This window comes from Egretta garzetta, unplaced genomic scaffold (assembly GCF_000687185.1).
Source record: "Egretta garzetta isolate BGI_Z169 unplaced genomic scaffold, ASM68718v1 scaffold332, whole genome shotgun sequence".
Lineage (NCBI taxonomy): Eukaryota > Metazoa > Chordata > Aves > Pelecaniformes > Ardeidae > Egretta > Egretta garzetta.
The window spans coordinates 1499012-1518093 of record NW_009258879.1 but is presented as its reverse complement, the minus strand read 5'-3'; the positions used below and the strand labels follow the sequence as shown (position 1 = coordinate 1518093).

General features: G+C 44.7%; 1 protein-coding gene across 1 annotated transcript in view; it reads left to right on the top strand.

The window, feature by feature from the left end:
- GRM7 (glutamate metabotropic receptor 7) overlaps positions 1-19082 on the top strand; it is a 288512-nt gene that overhangs the window by 91828 nt on the left and 177602 nt on the right. The window contains exon 3 of the mRNA XM_035889467.1: positions 17435-17651. Coding sequence (XP_035745360.1) covers positions 17435-17651 — 217 coding nt within the window. The remainder of the gene's footprint in view (positions 1-17434; positions 17652-19082) is intronic.

Below are 19082 nucleotides of genomic sequence, written 5' to 3'. Positions count from 1 at the left end.
GCACTTGGCATTGACATTTTCTTTGATTAACAACTGCATGTAATATCCCGTCTATTGAATACTGACAGCAATTTACACCGCATTTGCACACATGGAACTTCAAAAGGACGCTTGGTAGAGAATTGGGATCCTTTTTTAATGACTGAAAATGATGTTCAGGGTGGACTAACATTGGCCAGTTCAGCAAAGGTAAGAGAAAGGCAGATGAGGACTCAGAAAGGTTGTTTATTCGTTGAAAAGGGCTGTCGGTACATTCTACTTAGGGTTAGTTTCATCATAGACATGGATAAACAGTTTCCTGAAGGGTGAAAGAAAACTATCAATCAAGTTTGTTTTGAAACTGCTTTAGTAGCTGGGTAAAAGTGGGTTTATTTGCACTTGTTTTTCTTCTCCTTTCATTTCAAAGCCTGAAGAGGCCCAGCTGTGTGCAGCTGCGGCAGCCTGTAACGGGTCAGGTCTATTGGAACAGTGCTGCTATCGGGAGAGAAAACAAACGGGACCCAGGTTACTTTAGGCGTGCACTTGGCATTGACATTTTCTTTGATTAACAACTGCATGTAATATCCCCTCTATTGAATACTGACAGCAATTTACACCGCATTTGCACACATGGAACTTCAAAAGGACGCTTGGTAGAGAATTGGGATCCTTTTTTAATGACTGAAAATGATGTTCAGGGTGGACTAACATTGGCCAGTTCAGCAAAGGTAAGAGAAAGGCAGATGAGGACTCAGAAAGGTTGTTTATTCGTTGAAAAGGGCTGTCGGTACATTCTACTTAGGGTTAGTTTCATCATAGACATGGATAAACAGTTTCCTGAAGGGTGAAAAATTTTCTGTCCCATTTTGTTGGTCCACGCACCTATAAATGTTTGTCAGCTGTGGGACTTTGTAGGAATGCCTGAAATCGCTCGGGGGAGAAATGTTCCTGTTTGGGCAAATTGCTGCCCCAAGTTGTAGGCATTGCCTTCTTTCAAGCAGAAGCTTTGGGTAATTGAAAGTTTGTATTTGGTTCAAGGAAACTGGTGCTTAACATGGCTGTTAAAGAGGATGGATGATGGTAAAAATCATCGCATGAAGAACCTAGGAGGCTTCTGCAGTTTTCCGTGATCCCTTAAGTGACTCAGTTTACCCGCACTCCTCTAACCCGAGGGGTTGGTTCCTATCGGTGAGGTGTTGCCATATGAGAGACGAGGCCCAGGATTGTGCCTGTCCCATCACCCAGCGCCTCCCCAGCCACGCCGCTTTGGTTCACGGCAGTCGGAGCTGGGGCATCCTGCCGAGGTTCGGAGAGGAGCCCGGTGTGGGGTTGCATTGCACATGAGAGTATTTCAAAATTATTTTCACTTGGAGGTGAGACAAGAGCTAGAAGCTTATAATTTCCCATGATAAGGAGCGCAAAATAAAGAGACAGGTAAAAAGAGAAATGAATAAGAGGCCACTGAAGAAGAATAGAAGCGCCCCCCCAGCCACGCCGCTTTGGTTCACGGCAGTCGGAGCTGGGGCATCCTGCCAAGGTTCGGAGAGGAGCCCGGTGTGGGGTTGCATTGCACATGAGAGTATTTCAAAATTATTTTCACTTGGAGGCGAGACAAGAGCTAGAAGTTTGACTGCCGCAAGGAGCTGCCCTAAGGGCAAGAGGCTTTTCCTGCTGCCCGGCAGCCTGGGCCTGCAGACGCCAGGGGAAGTTTTGGTGGCTCTGTGGGTTGGGGGCTGCGGCGTCGGTGGCATCGGCACCTTGTGCCCAGGCTGCCGGGGCTGGCACCTGCCTGGCGCTGCTGCCAGCAGCTTCGGCACGCCAGGGAGCCGAGGGCAGGGAACTGATCCGCCCCTCTCGCCGTTTCAGCAATATTGTTTATCTTCCTAAGAAAAGGCTCCGTGATCCAAGCGCGCGGCTGCTTCTGGCTGTTTCTTGTTGCCCAGATTTCACGGTAGGCTCCCTCCCTTTCCTTTGCTCTGGGCTCACCGCAATGCGAGGGAAGGTTGGTGGCCCCTGTGGTGTGGTTTTCATCAGGGTGCCAAATTCTGTAAGAGACCTTTAAAATATATACATATATATTTCTATATGTGCTTGCTTCTGCATGTGTCTAATAATGTGGCCCTTAGAAAGCAATTTGGATTAATTAGAATGTCCAGGCACTTTTGTGATAAAGACATGCCGAGTAATTATCCAATGTCCAGAATAATCTATTGAGCTTGTGAAGTTTAAGTCTGAAAATTATTCTCCCCTAAGTATTTGTCTTTCTAGCTGTATTTCTGTTATTAAATTTGTTTTCCCACAAGTTAGATAAGAAGAAATGTAATTATTTAGCTGGCAAGCTTAATGTTGAGGTGAAGACAACTAGTGAAGGTAAAAGTGTGATTGCCTTGTGTTTTCCCTGTAATAATACATAAATATTTATATATAGAGAGAATTACATGGTGGTGATGCACTTTGTAAAAGGCCAGGGATGAAATATAAGGAAATAAAAGGTATAGATATTCATTGAAACTTCACTGTGCCCTATAATTCTTGTATATGTAGTTGAAGAAATGTCAAATGCAGATTTCTCCCGTAATTATAATCCATTCTCACTTACATCCTTCTTGCTGCGTTTCCTCGCTCTCCTTTACGCCTAAAGTCTGTGTCCTGAAGGACCTTGCGTGGCTTTTTATGCTCAGAGGGCACAACAGGCCTTCTTACTCATGAGACTGTTTATTTTGGATTAAAGAAAACATGAAATCAAAGGCAGCCCAAATATAATTGCACAGCCTCGCTGGTGAAGCTTGTCCCCACACCCGGGGTCGGCACAGTGTCCCTACAGAAGTGCCTCTTCAGCTTCCCAAAGGAACATTAAACTCTGCCCATGACTGTCATAATTCAAAGGCCTGAATTTTCGACCTTCTGGGCGATGAAGGGGATGCAGAGCATTTTGTGCCGTCTGAGCGCTCGTCTCGGCAGTCCATGCCTCTCCCTCCGACTGCGACCCAGCGCTCGTCCCTGGGGACGAGGAGGCCGTGCCTTGGGAAAGCCAAGGAAAAACAGTTGGAGGCACCAGTCAGGTGGTTTCCCTCAAATGCGGGGGTCAGGGTTGGGCCCCTCCCTCCCCGAAGGACCTGGGGGGGCTGGAGCGTGTCCAGAGGGGTCGGGCTCTGCTCCCAGGGAAGGGGCGATGGGACGAGGGGCACCGGCCTCAAGTTGTGCCAGGGCAGGGTGAGGTTGGGCATGGGGAACAATTCCTTCCCCCAAGGGTGAATTCTGCTGTCCTAGCCTGCTGCCTTAGCACTGAGGAACTCAGCTGAAGAAAAGGCTTGTAAGCGCTATTCTTAAATGGAGACTTTGCTCCAGATACCTGAAACCGAGAACCCATTTGTATCCTAGCTTTACTAAAACTGTATATAGGAATTCCCTGTTCGTCCTGCTATCAGATAACAAGCCGTGGTTGTGTTCTTCCCCCCACACAGCAATTTTTTCCCTTACTGTAGGAAACAGTCCTTCGCTGTATGTACTGGCTGCCGCTGAAACTCGGCGCATCCGAGATGCTCTGAAAGGCTCTTCTGTGTTTCATAACGTAAAAGAAGGCAATTTGTGTTCGTAAAAGAAAAGAACCAACAAGTTAGATTTTATCCTTGAGTTCATTTAGACCCTAACTTGTCTCTAGTGGTCGTAGGCATCAATTTGTGACAGGAAGGAAAACGAACACTCTACATGCAGGCGTGGGATAATCTGCTCTCTGTATTCTGTCTCATCCCGATTGCTACCACTGAGTATTAGACGTTTGTGTAATATCCAGAATGTTAATCGGTAGCTGTGACACGTTTCCTTATTCCCCTTATCCCCACGCACGGTGCCGTGTGCGGGTACGAGCGCTCCCGTGCTCTCCCAGCAGCCTGTTGGAGCATCCCAGGCAGAGGGAACTGATGCTGCCTGGCGTGGCGGGGGACGCTTGCAGAGGCGATGCTCTGCTCATCGGAACGGGCGGATATTTTGGTACGGCGAGGTATGTCGCTGGTTCGTAAAGGAGGATCGGTTTTCCCGCTCGGTATTCCTCATTTCCAGCTGTAGCTGCTTAACGGCGGCTTCACCCTGGGCATGAGCTGCAGCCTGGGCAGAGCGCGCCATTTCCAGGACCGCAGGCGAAGGTGAAAAAACCCTGTTGAAGCATGAAGGTATGAGTGGCCAGAACTGAAGCGAGGGATACAGATAGGAGCTCACGCATACTCTTTCCAACCCATTCATTTTGCTCTCTCCCCAACCTTTTAATACTGTGCCCACCCAAACCAAAATAGTTTCAGCTTAGACAAAACCATTCAGGCAACCACAGCATGTGAGCATGTTAAAAATGTGGTTTTCTGTGTTGTTTGACACATTTTTAAATGCAAAAATCCTTCCAATATTACGTGGAAGGAAATAAGGGAAGAAGGGAGCTCCAGAAACCCTGTATAAACCACCATTTTGCTGCTTGGCATGCAGCTGATGGCCTTGGGGGGGTGTAGAGGATCGAGGGAGGGGAGCTGGAGGCAGCCTCGCTCTGCAAGAGACGCTGCCGAAATGAAGACCGCTCGGAGGCATTATTGCGAGTATCGACTCCTGGTATTGCAATATCTGATCAGTGACAGTCGTTCACAGGAGCTCAGTTTTGCTCGTCGTGATATTCAGCTGCTTGCCGAAGGTTTAACTTTACAATGAAGCTGTAAATAAACACTTAATGCAGATAAAATTGTACTGACAGATTTTAGATGTGTTACTCCGTAAAGACAAGCAGGCCATGGGCTTTATTCTCCTTGACTATAAGACGCTTTGCTATATTGAAAATTTTGGAATAAACATTCAAATCACAGCCTTATTTTCCACAACATAAACACGGATGCTCGTCTAGAAATGCAATTATGAGATATGCTCAAATACCAGCTCGACAGCTTTCATTTACTCTAATAACTAAGCTTTGAAGGATGATTGTTTCACATTGTACCGCATTGCAATTTGTTTCCGCTGTAGCGGGTTTGTCTGTGTCTGTGTTTGCCTATTACTTTCAGAAAACTCCGTTACGCTATTGAGCTTTTCTGTGTTTCAGCCTGGCTGCTGAATAAGTCTTTGCTGCTGTTGTCTTTATCAGGCTACTTTCAAAATCAACGAGATTTATACTTGCAGTTTAAAAACCTTTTAAAATATGCATAGACAATATAAGGTTCAATTATATGTTTGCGATGAATGGAGCGATGTGTACACATAAATAAAACATAAAAGCTGCTTTGCTGTGTTTATCTTCTGGTTCTGATTTATTTTGAAAATAATTAGAATTTGTGAGTCCGTATTCGGATGTGTGAGCTCCAATCACTGCAAGCATATTTATGCTTTTATATATATGCTTGGGGTACACGCACCACTTCTCTCTGCTCACAGCGACTGACTTCTCAGTTTTTGGAGATGCAGATGGGGTATGGGAATGGTGTATGTAAAAGGAGATGAAACCATATCTACCTATGGCTGTCATGTGCCATAACTGAGCCTAGGGCACAGGCAGACCCTGCTTCTCTGCTCAGCACTTCTTTGAATGGTTGAGACGACCCTTCTGAGAACGCCTTGCTGGCTGTAAACCTGCCTGCTGCAGGAAGTAGGCTCCAGTCCTCAAGAGGTTATTTTTTAGCATCTAGAAGATCTTGAAGCGTGGGTTCAGATGGTGTAAGAGGCAGCCGTGCCCTCCGCTTCATTGTGCAAGGCTTGGAAAGTCCTGATGGCAGCTTCTCCAAAATGTGAAGCTGCCTCAGCAGCACCCTTTCCCCTTCCCAAGTGCCTGATGGGTTTAGACAACCGTTGGTCTTACCCTTAGCAATGTGGTACGTTACACCGTTAGACAACCATTGGTCTTACCCTTAGCAATGTGGTACGTTACAGGGTTAGACAACCGTTGGTCTTACCCTTAGCAATGTGGTACGTTACACCGTTAGACAACCGTTGGTCTTACCCTTAGCAATGCGGTACGTTACAGGGTTAGACAACCATTGATCTTAGCAATGTGGTACAAATACAGTTGCATTTTTGAGGCAAGTTATTTTATCTGTAGCATTTAATGGACAGACCTTGGTTTCTTCCCTTTGAAATACCATTGCCTGTCTTACTGCTGGGGATACCGCTTACGCTTTCGCAGGCTGTGATAGAAGTAAACAACCCCCAAAGTAGATTCAGTCTTAGCACAAACTCAAAGAATACCGAATATACCTCTTCTGAACTTGTTCACTCTCTCTCTTTCTCTTTCTTGTGATTATGTTTTAGGCATTGTGGTGTCTCATGGGATAAAAGTGTGACAGAGTATCTGTATATGTTATTTGTAGGCTGAATTTGAATCACAGCATGAGGTTGAAAAGCCTATTGCTGCATAAGCAGCTGTTGTACCATATGATTACAAAAATGTGGCCATTAGAAAGGTTATAGGGTCCCCGTACTCCCATCACCTTACTGAGTTCAGCTAAAAATTGGCTTGAAGTATTAGCTCATAATAGACAAGATCCTTTGATGCTTTGTTAAGATTTCAAATTACCTCTAGCAGAGTACCATCTATTATTTTAATGCTGCTCTCAAGCTTTCATTCTATCAGGGCCAGAGTTAAAATATGAAGAGCTGTGCATTCTTGCATTGCAATGGATGGGCAATCACCACTGATATTTTAACTGATGTATCCTAGGAGGAATATTCTAGTTAGTACTGTAAAATCGATGAATATGTACTAGTTTATATAAATGTGCTGTGCTGGTCATATCTCATGCACAAGATCTGCAAACCAGTAAAGCTTTATCGCCTTGCTAGTTTATGAGCAAGCCAGCTAAAAGTCTTAACAAGTTAAATACTTCACTTAAAAACATTAAGTGCTGAAGTTCCGTAACAGTACGTGTTCCCTTCTCTTTATTATCAATAATCTCTCCGGTGCGGTAGATAAATATTTGCATTTGCAGATGGGAGCTGTAAGAGGTTCCCTACCCCCGGGTGAGTTTGTTGGGTCAGCTGGGGGAGATTTTGGCCCCTGTGTGTCAGGGCGGGCAGACCCAGCCTGCATGGGGGAAGGAGCTTGTGCCTCTGCCTGTGTCAGGGGATGTGCAAATGCAGCTCTGCGATAGGCAGAGGGATGGGGGTGTTTGCCGTCTGCCAGTCCGCGCCCACGCGCATCGGCGTCGCCGCGGCATCTCCGCCAGCGTGCGATGCTGGGAGGGGACCGGCTGCGTGGCCGGGCAGCCCAGCTCATCTCATCAGCTGCTGGAGGGGCTGTCAGCTTCCAGGCAGTCTTTCCTCAAAATAAAGGAGGTTTGTCATGTATCTAGGGCTAGAAATAATAATAATAATAATAGAAATTGAATTTTGAATATTATATCAAAATATAGATCAAACGAGAAATTAAAATGTAAGTAATATAAGTAAAAACTAATTTTACTTCTGAGAAGTGATCACTTAGAAATGATCTTCACGATCACATAAACGCAACTTTATGCCCAAAGAGGAACTTGTAGGCACAAATCAGGCAAGTGCATATCTAAAAATCCTTTTCCATTTCAGGAATGTTTTGAAACAAAAAAAAAGTTCCAAGGTTATGACAGTCTACTGGAAAAATTAATTTGGATGATAACGGTTAGTCCTGCAAACACAAATGATAACTGCAAACAAAAAGAGCCGATGTTTAATGTTGCTGCGGGTGTGCTGGAACACAACTGCCGAGGAATGTTAAAAAGAACAGGGCGTCTCTGGATGCAGAGGAACACGTTTTTGTCTCTCAGAGGAGTAGCCTTCGATACGCATGAAGCTTTTGTCCGAGCTACAGCATAGACTGAGATTTTTATTTAAGGAATTCTCTAAGGGGCACAAAGTGAGAGAACAGTCGAATTCCACTTGGGCCTCACCTATTTCTAAACCAATGTGCAATATGGACGGTGGCGCTGAAATCCTATTCTGCCTTCCTCAAAGGCGCTCTATTTTTGTAGGAGCGGTACAGTGGGAGCTGTGCTTTGTGGCACAGCTTGGTCCAAAGGTTTGAATGAATTATTTTTAAGAATCAGAAACTGCTTGAATTGGTTCATAGGCCCTGCTCAAAGGAGCTTGATTACGAAGAATGCTCTTCGCCCATAGAAAAGGTTATTAGACTGTTAACTGCAAAAAAAAAGGCACTTGCTGGAGCTGTAAGTCTCAAAACATTCAGCAAAGTAGGTTATATCTATCTTGCTGCTTCATGACTTTGCTTCTCCATTTGCAGTAGGTCTTTGAGCAGGTCTGTGGCTACGTGTTTGACATGAGGGTAATGTAGGTGGCCTTGCCTTAGGGACAAACCCCTGGAATTGCAACCCAGGCTTTATAGCCCCCACTTCACTCCTGTACCTCCTCCTACTGGGCAATAGATAAGCATGGCTGATACGACTTTCTGTTCCTCTAGTTTATTGACGCGAGTGTTTTTACTGCCTTGTGGTGGTTGGAAGAGTCAGGACCAGCTCTCTGGTGGGGTGGGAGCGGGCTGAAGTGCCTGCAGGCACAAGGAATGGGCGAACCTTCCTCTGAGAGGAAGGCAGTGTCGTGGAAGAGATGTTTTTTTAAAATTTCATTTATGCCTGTGTAGGAAGAGAGGTGAGCCTGTAGGTTCATTATAAATTGACTCAGTACAAGGATTTGTAGATCTTAGCACTTGGAATGCGTTTAGTGAGACACGGGTATCTGTCTTCGTGTGCCTGAGCACCCTAATGCGCAGATTAGACAAATGAAACTATTAACAGGGAAAGTATAAATGGACAATTCCTAATCTGCAATATGTAAACTCGAGGCAGGTGTTATGTCCTTATTTATTAGGAGGACAGTATTATTTACAGCCTTATAGGGAGATAAGATGCTTATTTTCACGCTAAGACCAATTTTCATTAAAATTGTGGATCCTGGTTTCCAAGTCCTCCATCCAAGGACCTTTTAGCATTTTTAGCATCTTTTGAAAGCTAGATCACTTCCTGTTTTGCAGCTCTAACAGCCCAAGCTGTGCCCTAAGCTCATCGTTGTCACACGTAGACCTGGTTCTAGACACAGGCCATCAAGATGAAATATAGGGCTATTTCATATTTATGGACACTTCTCATTTTACGATATGTTTATATTTTTTTTCTTCCTGCTTTCTGTCTGAGATGATGAATTGCTCCCATGAGCCATGTGGACAGTACTAATTGCCGTAATTATTGTTCCCTTAATCGCTACAATTATTTTTTTCTGGAGTAATTCATACGAGTACTTTCTTATTCTAGAAAAAGAAGCAGGAGAGACCTCGTAGATATGGAAAATAACTCCCAGCTTGCCAATATTATTCAGGATGTCTTTCCACTTCAGTGCTATGACAGTTATGCTAGGGATGAAGGTTGATTTATGTGCCTGGAAATGGGCTCTTTCATATGCTCTTTTCAGGCTTAAAATGAATTAAAAACCCAAAAATGCAATAATTTAGGACGCCAGTTATTTGAGAAAACTAAAGTAACATTGGAGGTGTTTGTTTCAATAATGGATTGCATCCCATTATAATATTGGTAATTAAGGAGTTGTGAATTTTAAAAGGTCTTATTAACCAGAACTATCTCTCTGCAAGCATGACGGTCCACTGCGCTGCTCCATATTGGTGGGATGTCGGAGCAGTGGTGCATCGCGCTCCTAACAGCTCCATTAAGGTCTGTTATTGCACTGTTCAATTATAGTAAGTCCGCTAATAGGACTGGCCTTCCCTCTTCATTTCCACCCCACAATCTGCATGGAGTTTCCAATGTTTATTCATTGTGTATTGAAACCGAAGTCTTCGCTGCACAGCAAGACAGCTCAGTAAAATGAAATGACAGATGACTTCTCCCTGTAGTTCCCCATGTCCTGTCAGTCCATTACCCTTCCTGACACTACTTTATTCTCTTATCCCTGTCACTCTTGAATCATCTGATCCTGAGAGGTCCACAAAGCAGTCACCTCCTCCAGTATTTCATCGACGATTTGTCAAGAACACCTATAGTTCTCCATAAGTACAGAATTTTGCCATTCTGCTTGAAAACTCCCACAAAAAAAAAGACCTTGCATGAAGCTTGGGAGCTCTGACATGGTCCTCAACTGCAGATGCTGAGCGCTTTGAAAATCTCTCCTTTAAAATACTTTGGGCAGTGGGATTCACTCTGATTGACATGTTAATAGTCCTTGTGGTCTACACGGTCAAGTTGAGAGAAGACCCGTTCACCTGCTAGCTGAAGTCCTGATACTGGACCGAGCAGCGTGAGCTGGAGCCCACACAGCGTGGTGAGGTTTGGTGGGATGGGCCAACCTAGATATAGGCAAAATTCGTGTACATGAATCATTTATTGGGTTTATTTCCTTAGTGGTTCTTTTGTTGCTCTTGAAGATATTTCTGTTTTATTAAATGCACTTCTCCTCCTCCAGGCTCAGCTTCCCATTTGTATTTGATGTTGTTTATATTTGTATTTCTGTACCTTATGAAATATCCATCCAATTCCCTTGTAGGTGGTTGTGTTGATCTCTAATACATCATTAGGAATTCACTGCGGGATAAAATAAGAGAGGTGGTGATGTGAGCAAACAGGACCTTGTTTGAACACCGGCAGCTTTAGTAATTGGTAAACAGAGAGAGAGAAACTGAGGTGAACTGTAAATAGATTAATGGTCTTGAAAATTTTCTGTTATACAAATGCCCTCTCTAGATGTGCTGCTTGGGTTCACTGCTCTGAGGAATTTGCTCTTGTGGTGTAACTTTTGCAGGTAACGGGTTTGCCGTGTGTAAGCACCTTATAGACTGTGGCAGAGCTCTATGGAAAGACTTTCTACTGATCTTAAAATTGATTTACATGAAAACTTTTTTTGTTAATTGTTTTGCCTCATTTTCTCATTGTCAACATTTGATTCTTGAGTATAAAAACCAGCTTGAAATGCACTACTTCTAAAATTTCATCATAAAACATAATAAGGAGGGATTATCAAAGCACTTTAGAAGGATTTGTTCTCATCATTACCTAAGACCGTTGGGAATATTATTCCCTTTTTAAGAGCCCTAGAGCAAGAATTGCACTAATGCTTGTTTTCATACGCACCTTTCAGGACAGAAATAGGGCACATGCTGCTAGATTGACACCTCCAGAAAACCTACCCAAAGGTACCAATTTAGCAGCCTTCAGCTTTTGGAAGGGCTGGCGGGGAGAACGAAAGGCAGAGGCGTTATTTGTTATACGCACCCCCGTGTCGATTAGCCGGCCGGCGTGCCACGAGGCCACCGACCGCTGCAGGGCAGGCGAGACCCGAGGCCCTTGCACCACCCCATGGATGTCAGCTCCGGATGGGATGGAGTGGGCTCCAATTCCCCCTCCGGCCCAGTGGAAATCAGCAGGACGATTCATTCCTATTGTCTTTGCAAGCTTTGAGTCACAATCTGATCTTATTTTGTATCTTGGGTAAAATTTTCTTCCTGTTCGGAACAAAATGAAAAGGAAGAAAACGCAGAGGAGTTTTGCCTGGAGAAAACAGCTAGTTAGAAACTTCAAATAATTTCAGTTCAAGGCAATGGAAACAATTATACGCAGCTCACAGGACGCTGAAGCTGTTTGTTATGCAATTTGAGATGTAAATGGTGAACAAAGAGGAGTTGTGCTAACTGATGATTAAATCCTGACATGATAAATTTCTACATGAATAAAACCTGAGACCTAAACAGATTTGAGATTTAGTCATCCATCAGTTCACACCAAGGAGTTTTGCAGCCAAGTGAATAGTCTTCAGGCATCTTATTTTTGTAAAGTTAAGTTATTGGCAGGGTTTTGCAATTTGTGTAGACTGACACCACGCTGCCAAACAAGATGAATTCAAGAGGCTTTACCAAAGTAGGGTTTTTTTCTCTATTGTCAGAAAATCATATCAATAAAACTTAATAGGAAGTTGAAAGTAAAAATGCAGCAAACTGTGAACTTAATATTACCCTGGTGGGAGCTCATTAATATCTCCACAGGTATACTCGTGCATTATCTTAATTGCACATGGTCCTTAGGGAAATTGCCTTTTCTGAAGTTTTCTCACGACCGTCATTCGGTGAGTTGGGTTCAGGTGCGCCGTTTTATTAATCTGTTAATAAGTTACTGAGGAGAGGTAGCCCAACTCAATCACATTTGAAGCAGCACAGTAGCAATAATTATTTTTATGCTTCCACTGATTTATCGGCTTCTTGGCCTGTTAGCAAGGAGCTCACCACTTTCTGTCATTTTGCTTGGAAAGAAGGTTCTATGGAACAGTGGGAGGAGGAGGATACGGGATGAGGTGATATCACAAAATAAGTTTGAAATGAAGAACTGGAACAAGTTTGTGTTTCAGTTGCTTTTTACTCTGAAATACACAGTTCCAAAGCTGATGTTGGAAGCTGGTTGATGTTGCAAGGAGTGACTTAGGAGACCATTGGAGAGCCGTGGTGACCCTTGGTGTTTTTTGCCATGGCTTTTGGTGCAGTGGCGTGCAAACAGGCCCCACTTTTCAAGCGCGACAACCAAACGTGATCCAGGGAGAGCTTTTCATTAGCAGAAGAAAATGAAATAAATGAAGAATAATGTTCAATCTTAAAAATAAATTAACATTAATTAATCGCTGACTAATGCAAGGTTCCCAGCATTAATCATTCACTCTGACTGTAATCAGAACATCAGCCAGGCGAACGACGTGTGAAACTCCTGAGTGTGATGTTTGCCGTAGCCCCGCAAACGCGACGGCTGCTCCAGGAGACCCCGCGCGGGTGCTCTGCTCGCTCCTCCCAGTGTCCCTGGGAGAGCTCCAGCTCCGGCCGCCTCTTAGGGCGATGCAGGCAGGATGCCTGCCCTGCAAACCCCGGCCGCTGGGAGCCACAGGAGGGAGGACCACAGCCTCTCCCTCCCCACAGCCGTGCTGCATAAGGGCCAGGGGGATTTTTATTCCCTGTGCTTTATGGCTGACAACATTCCTGCCAAGATGTTGGAGCCATTTGGAAAGCAGGCTATAATTCCCTAGAGCTTTTTGGTGTTTCAGACATGTTTCAGAACAGAAAATACAAAAATGTTGATGGAAGAGAACTTGCTTCTTTAAACTAAAATTTTGAATGTGAGATATCAATGGCAAACAGCAGATTTTACCAAAATGAAAGAAAAATAAATCAGTGAAGAGACAGAAAATACCTATCTGGTTAATTGAAAAAACCAACCAACCAAAAAAACCCCCAAACCAAAACCCAACAAAACCCAAACCAACCTCATTTAAAACACTGGGTGCTGTGATCCTGACATGAAGCCATTGGAATGCTGGTGGGGTTTGCTGACAGCCCCGTTGTTCCCACGGCCACAGCACGTGGTGTCTCAAACTGGACCCTTGCAGGACCACAGGAGACTGAGTATGGCTTAAGAGGAGTGATGCAAAAATGGGGAAAGCTCTAGGGAAGGGGGAGTGCAAACCTTTTTATTTAGGTGCTATTTAGTGTCTTAAGTTGGGTGAAGTGGGTAAACCTCCAATTTCTCCTGTGGTTAGAGCGTGGTGCAGGCTAGCCCGTACTGTCAGATGGCTTTTGCTTGAAAGCTCGAACCATATCAGCAGCTTTCAAAAGCAAACCAGAAAGACAATTGGCAATGGTTGGTACAGCTGAGAGGGCATTTAGGGGACACGTTACTAGCAGTAGGACTACCTTTAAGACCATTTTACTGCTTAGGCATCCCTGGCATGGTACTGCAGCTTGTTCTGCATTTCGGTCCTTCACCGGGGTCTGTGCATGACCAGAAGCCTTCCCATCACAGGGCCGATCGCTCAGCACCCTTCTGCAGTGCGAAGTGCAGGTTTTACAAACTGCATTTTGGGTGGAGAAGAGGTGGCTATTAAACGTCCAGCTACTTCACTGCGGTTTTACGTGGATAGCTTTACTAAGGCTTTCTCTGCGCCTTCGAAACTGAGATCCAGCCTGTGTGCACCCAGCCACCTCGCTCCTGGCCCTGGGGCAGCAGCTTTGCCTGCGCGGTGAGAGCCGGGAGGCTGGGGAGGTTCCAGCCTCCTGCCCCGAGGGGGAGGCCGGTGCCAGTCTCGAGAAGCACGGCGTGTGCCCGAGAGAGGTGGACCAAGGGGATGAATTCAATGATCAGAGAGAGCAATCCGTTATAGCCCTTCATCTTGTTCTGCCTTGCCCCCTTCCTTGAATAGTGAGACCATCTTCATTGGTTTTGGGAACAGAGAACTGGAAAGCTTGGCCAGCTTGGGGCTGGGCCTTGATGAATTGGGCGAATCCATTTTTATTTTCAAGTGCTCTTCAGCGTTGGCGGGAGCTGAAGGTGCGTGACTGTGAGCTTACCCGGTGAGCAGCCATCAGCACGTAGCAGCACTGCACGCTGTCCTTTGGATGCTGGTCTGATTAGCAGAAGGATCTCGGAGAGGAGAGGGTGCCTGGCCATTGGGATGTGACTGGAGTGGGCATGGTGGTGTGCTTTGCAAACTAAAGTCACTCTCAGTAAAAACACAACTGTAATGCGGAGGAACATATGGTGTGGAGCACGGGAAAAAGGTTTCCAGCTGAGTCCGTGGGAGGTTTGTCCGCATCCAATTGGATGTGAATGTTAAAAAAGGAAGAGAAGCAGCGATGCTGAATTGTTGGATTTTAGCTGATGCAAACAGATGTTCAGTTCGGACATCTGGGATGCCGCCTGCGTGCACGGGAAGACGTGCAGGCAGGGAAAACGTCTTTCCTAGGTGTCACGTGCTGGGACACAGTGGCTAAAGTTGAACTCTGATGCCAGTGGTCTATATCATATCCATTTAAGTCCTTTTCTCCCTGTATTCAGACAAAATCTTATAAAAATTCTACTCCTCATGCGTATAACTTTATGTTGCTTTTAGATATCCTGCAAGAAACGTTGGTAAAGAAACCCAACATATGCTTTTTATACCGCAAGTGATATTTTATAGACAGAGGAAAAAGACTGAAAAACCAAAAAGTCTCTTAAGTAACATCAGCAATGGAGCAACATCTGTAGAAGCTTTGCTTTTTGTAGAAGCGCAGAATATGCTCCTTCTGATTTTTAGTCAAAAAAGCAGTTGTTGGCAAGTTGGAATACAAACACTTTTGCTGCAGATGATAATTTGCATTTTATCCTTTCTTTTATTTGTAATTAAAACAAACCGCGCTCGGCTGTCGCAGTACGGCTCGGTGTGTGGGCCTGTATGTTGTGTACTGGGGGCTTGTCTAATTAATAATGGTATGCAGCACCTATAAAGTCAGCCTGGTTAACTGTTCCACTTAATATAATACCATCCGAAGAATAGATGAATTAAGCTGATAAGCAGCTGAGCAAGCTCCGTTCACTGCTTTGTATAAATGAGAAGAGAGCGATCCTAAAATGTCACCAATCATTTGTTACAACAGCAACCGTAGGCACAGACAAATCGGGAATTTCAATTATTTTTGAAGGCCAGGGTGCCCAGCACTTTCTGTGCAACCGCAGTAGTTGGTGTTAGCTGAAAGTCATCCCTAAGGTAGATTAAAAATAAAGAACCCTGATAAATTGGTGTAATCGATCTATTTGTCTTTGAGAGTGGTCGCCAAGCTTTGCTGGCCCCTAGGCCAAATACTGAGCAAGTAAATCATGTACCAGTGGTCAACACCATGCTGTGTTCTTCCCCGCAGCCTCAATTTTAACTTTTTTAATTTTCTGGGACTAGAGGACTGGAAGGTCTTGCTGGCAATGTGCTGTCCACAAGCTACAGATCTAAAATAAATCTGACAAGGCTTTGTAGACAACTGCTGTCTTGCATTAAAAACCTGAAGCACCCCAGCTTTCAGCTGGATTGGCCACCTCTGGCTGTGAAACCAGCGGGCGTGCAAAGGAGCGACACGACGCCTGCAAAGGAAAGACCGTGCAAAGGGATGGGGGATTCAGTTCCCCAGCATCCACGGTGACAGCCCGAGCACCCGCTGAAAGTTTAAGGGATTGTTTAAGTTTAACGATGCCTAGCAAGTAAGAGCGGGACTGCGCCCGGGCCCGGATTCAGCAGCCCCCCCGCGCAGGGTCCCGCTGGTGCCGGGCCTCGAGCAAGGGCCACGAGTCGCCTTTCGCTCTCGGCTGACGCTGAATGAAGCTAATCAGATCTTAAATAAGTCATGGGTTATAGTTTATTATGGTTCATAACACATCAGTAGGTGTCGCCTTTACAAACAGGAACGTGTCCCAAATTGTTGGGGTATTCAATAATTACGGTTGGTTTGGATAAATTCCCTTATCTGCGGGGTCTTCAGCAGCCGTTTTGTTTTACAGGCCGGCTGTCGTGGTTGTTGATGTACAGACGTACAGACAGATGTACAGATGTAGCGTGCGTTCTGTGGAACTGCTGCGTTTGCTCTCCTCTGCTGCTGACCTCTGTGGGAACCGAAGGCGCCGAGCCCTTTGCAGTGTTGAGCCTGGGGAAATATAATGTTAATTCTTCTGAGGAGGCAGGAGAGTTAATAAATATTTGTAGGAATGCTGTGCGGAGACAGAATATGAGAATGCTTGTACTGAGGCATGAAATACTGACCTTTCCGCAGCCTAGAACTCTCAAATCATTATATATGATCATGTTTGTGTATATTGCAAATCTTTTCTTTCCCTCTTTGGCATCTCAAGTGAGAATTATGGCAGGTTCCTTAATTTAAGGAACATTCCCAGACTGTTACTCAAACAATTGCATAATGTGTTTTGGGATTAACATACTGTCAGCTTGATAACTGCTTAGGGACCTTTGTTATCAAGGAGAAAATAGCCCTGAACGATATTCGGGTCTCTCTGTTATAAAAAGTACCCGTCAGCCTCCTTTGGCACTCTGCCGTGAGAAAGAAAAGCAAGAGCTGGTTTGTCCACGGGAAGGCAGAGCTTTAAGACAGGGCTGAAGTATGACCAGGTTGTCCTGGTGGGACAGAGATGGCCACGCTCAGCAATCTTCATGACTGTTCATCATCAGAAAGAATCAAAATCCCCCACCTTTTGGTTAAATCTGGAGTCACAGTTTAATGTTTAAGAGCTTCTTCATCCTTCAAAAACTGATGAAAGCTCCTTCTGGCTTTCAGCCAGCGATGACGCTGAGGTTTAAACTCTGTTGCATTCAGGATCCCAAATAACCTGATGCTGGTAAAACCAGAACACCAGTAAAAAGGACCTGGCAAGAAAAATGGTTTGTGTGTGCTGCATTGGATTAAGGAAGAAACTATGAATGTGCACATATGCAGTTGTTTTCAATTGATTAATGATTATTTTGTGTAACATGAAGTCATGAAAAGGTTGTTTCTTTGAGTTGTACGTTGTAAAGAAACGTGGTGGAGAAATATAAATGGATACAAGATGAAGCAAGGCTCAGCTGAAGCGAAGTGCTTTAGCTAACTGCTGCAAGAAGTGCAATGAGTATATGAATATGTATATTTATCAGAAATTATTTTTTTCTACAGATCCCACAAATCAGTTATGCCTCAACTGCACCAGAGTTGAGCGATGACAGGCGCTATGATTTCTTCTCACGTGTGGTTCCTCCAGATTCCTTCCAAGCACAAGCAATGGTGGACATTGTGAAAGCTTTGGGATGGAATTATGTATCCACTTTGGCATCTGAAGGGAATTATGGAGAAAAAGGAGTCGAGTCCTTCATGCAAATTTCCAGAGAGGCAGGTAGGCAACGCCCATGCTCCCTCCAGCAAACGCTATAGAAGTAATGAATGTTATTTTGTACCAAATGTTACGTTATTTTTCTGGAACATATATATTTGATTCTGAAGTCGCTCCAGTTCTTTGCAATGCCTCTGTAATGGCTCCTAGATACTCTCATTCCTAAATTGCTTTTGGAGTTTCAGAGACTTTGAAACCTTAGTGGTTTTCAGTCATTTCTGGAGAAAATAGAAAACCCTGAGCCTTATCAAGCTCCTACTATTCCACTGGACGACATTATATTATGTTGACATGGGTAGAAGACAGATTTTAAAATGCTGAGCTTTTATCTCTCCACAGCTAGAAATTCTGTGAAGACTGCTTGTTACCAGTCATTGGCTTGTGTCGTACTATTGCTGTTGACCTTTCAGATCGCTGCCTGATTTGTATTGCTTTGCCTTTGCATTTTTCTTGACCAATTCAGTGGAGAAAATTCATAATATTTTACTTGAAGGCTCAAAGATTACTGGCCTGGGATATGGAGGCAACAAACTCAGTAGTATGGTGTGAGGCACGTCAGACCTTTGGTGTTTTTCTTGTTACTGGTTTCATTTAGCCGTGTCCCCAGAAGGCCAAAGTGTGTCGAACAATGTCGTTGTTGGCGAGAGGTGTTCCAAGACTACAGGGAAATGCTGTGTCTTGCGCTGGGTCAGGCTTATGGTATTGAGCTGAACTGTCATAATTTTGTTGACAAAGCTCTAATTTTACAGCTTGCTCTCCTGTTCTGGTGGAAAACAGAGAGCAGACCTGTCCTGAAGTTGTGACTGGTGTGTCAGTGTGCTCGGACCCTTATCCCGGTACCTTGTGCTTCAGGGTAAATAGAATCATAGAATGTTTTGGTTTGGAAGGGACCCCTAGAGGTCATCTAGCCCAACCCCCAAATATTTCTAGATTTCCCCAGAGATGCCAGAACATAGGAAGACTTCAGCTGGCACTTCAGGGAGTACGGGTATAAATCCATGGCAAGCTGATTTGCAATCTGGAACCGTAAAGGTTTGCAAATTGAAATATTTGCAGTTGATTCCTGTAGCAGTAAGGAAAAGTAAGCAGAAGATTGTCATTTGTTATTGGTGAGATAGGCAAGGCCCATCTCCAGAGCGTACAATGATAGATCCTGATCGGGAACCCATCATCACTGTGCAAGTATAAGCCTTCGTATTCCTCAGACGAGCTCTCAGATCTCCCACCCTGTAACTGCCCTGGCACTGCGCTAAATAAAAACGGCACAACGTGACCCACAGTTCACTTAATTACATAAATCACCAGCCAGATTAGTAAGCGCGTGAAGGGAAAGGACGGGGACGGGACAGGCGTTGATCTGGAGCAGCCATCAGAGGTTTCCATCCCCTTGGTTGTTACCAAGCTGGTTCCCCAGCGCGTGCTCTGGTTTTGCAA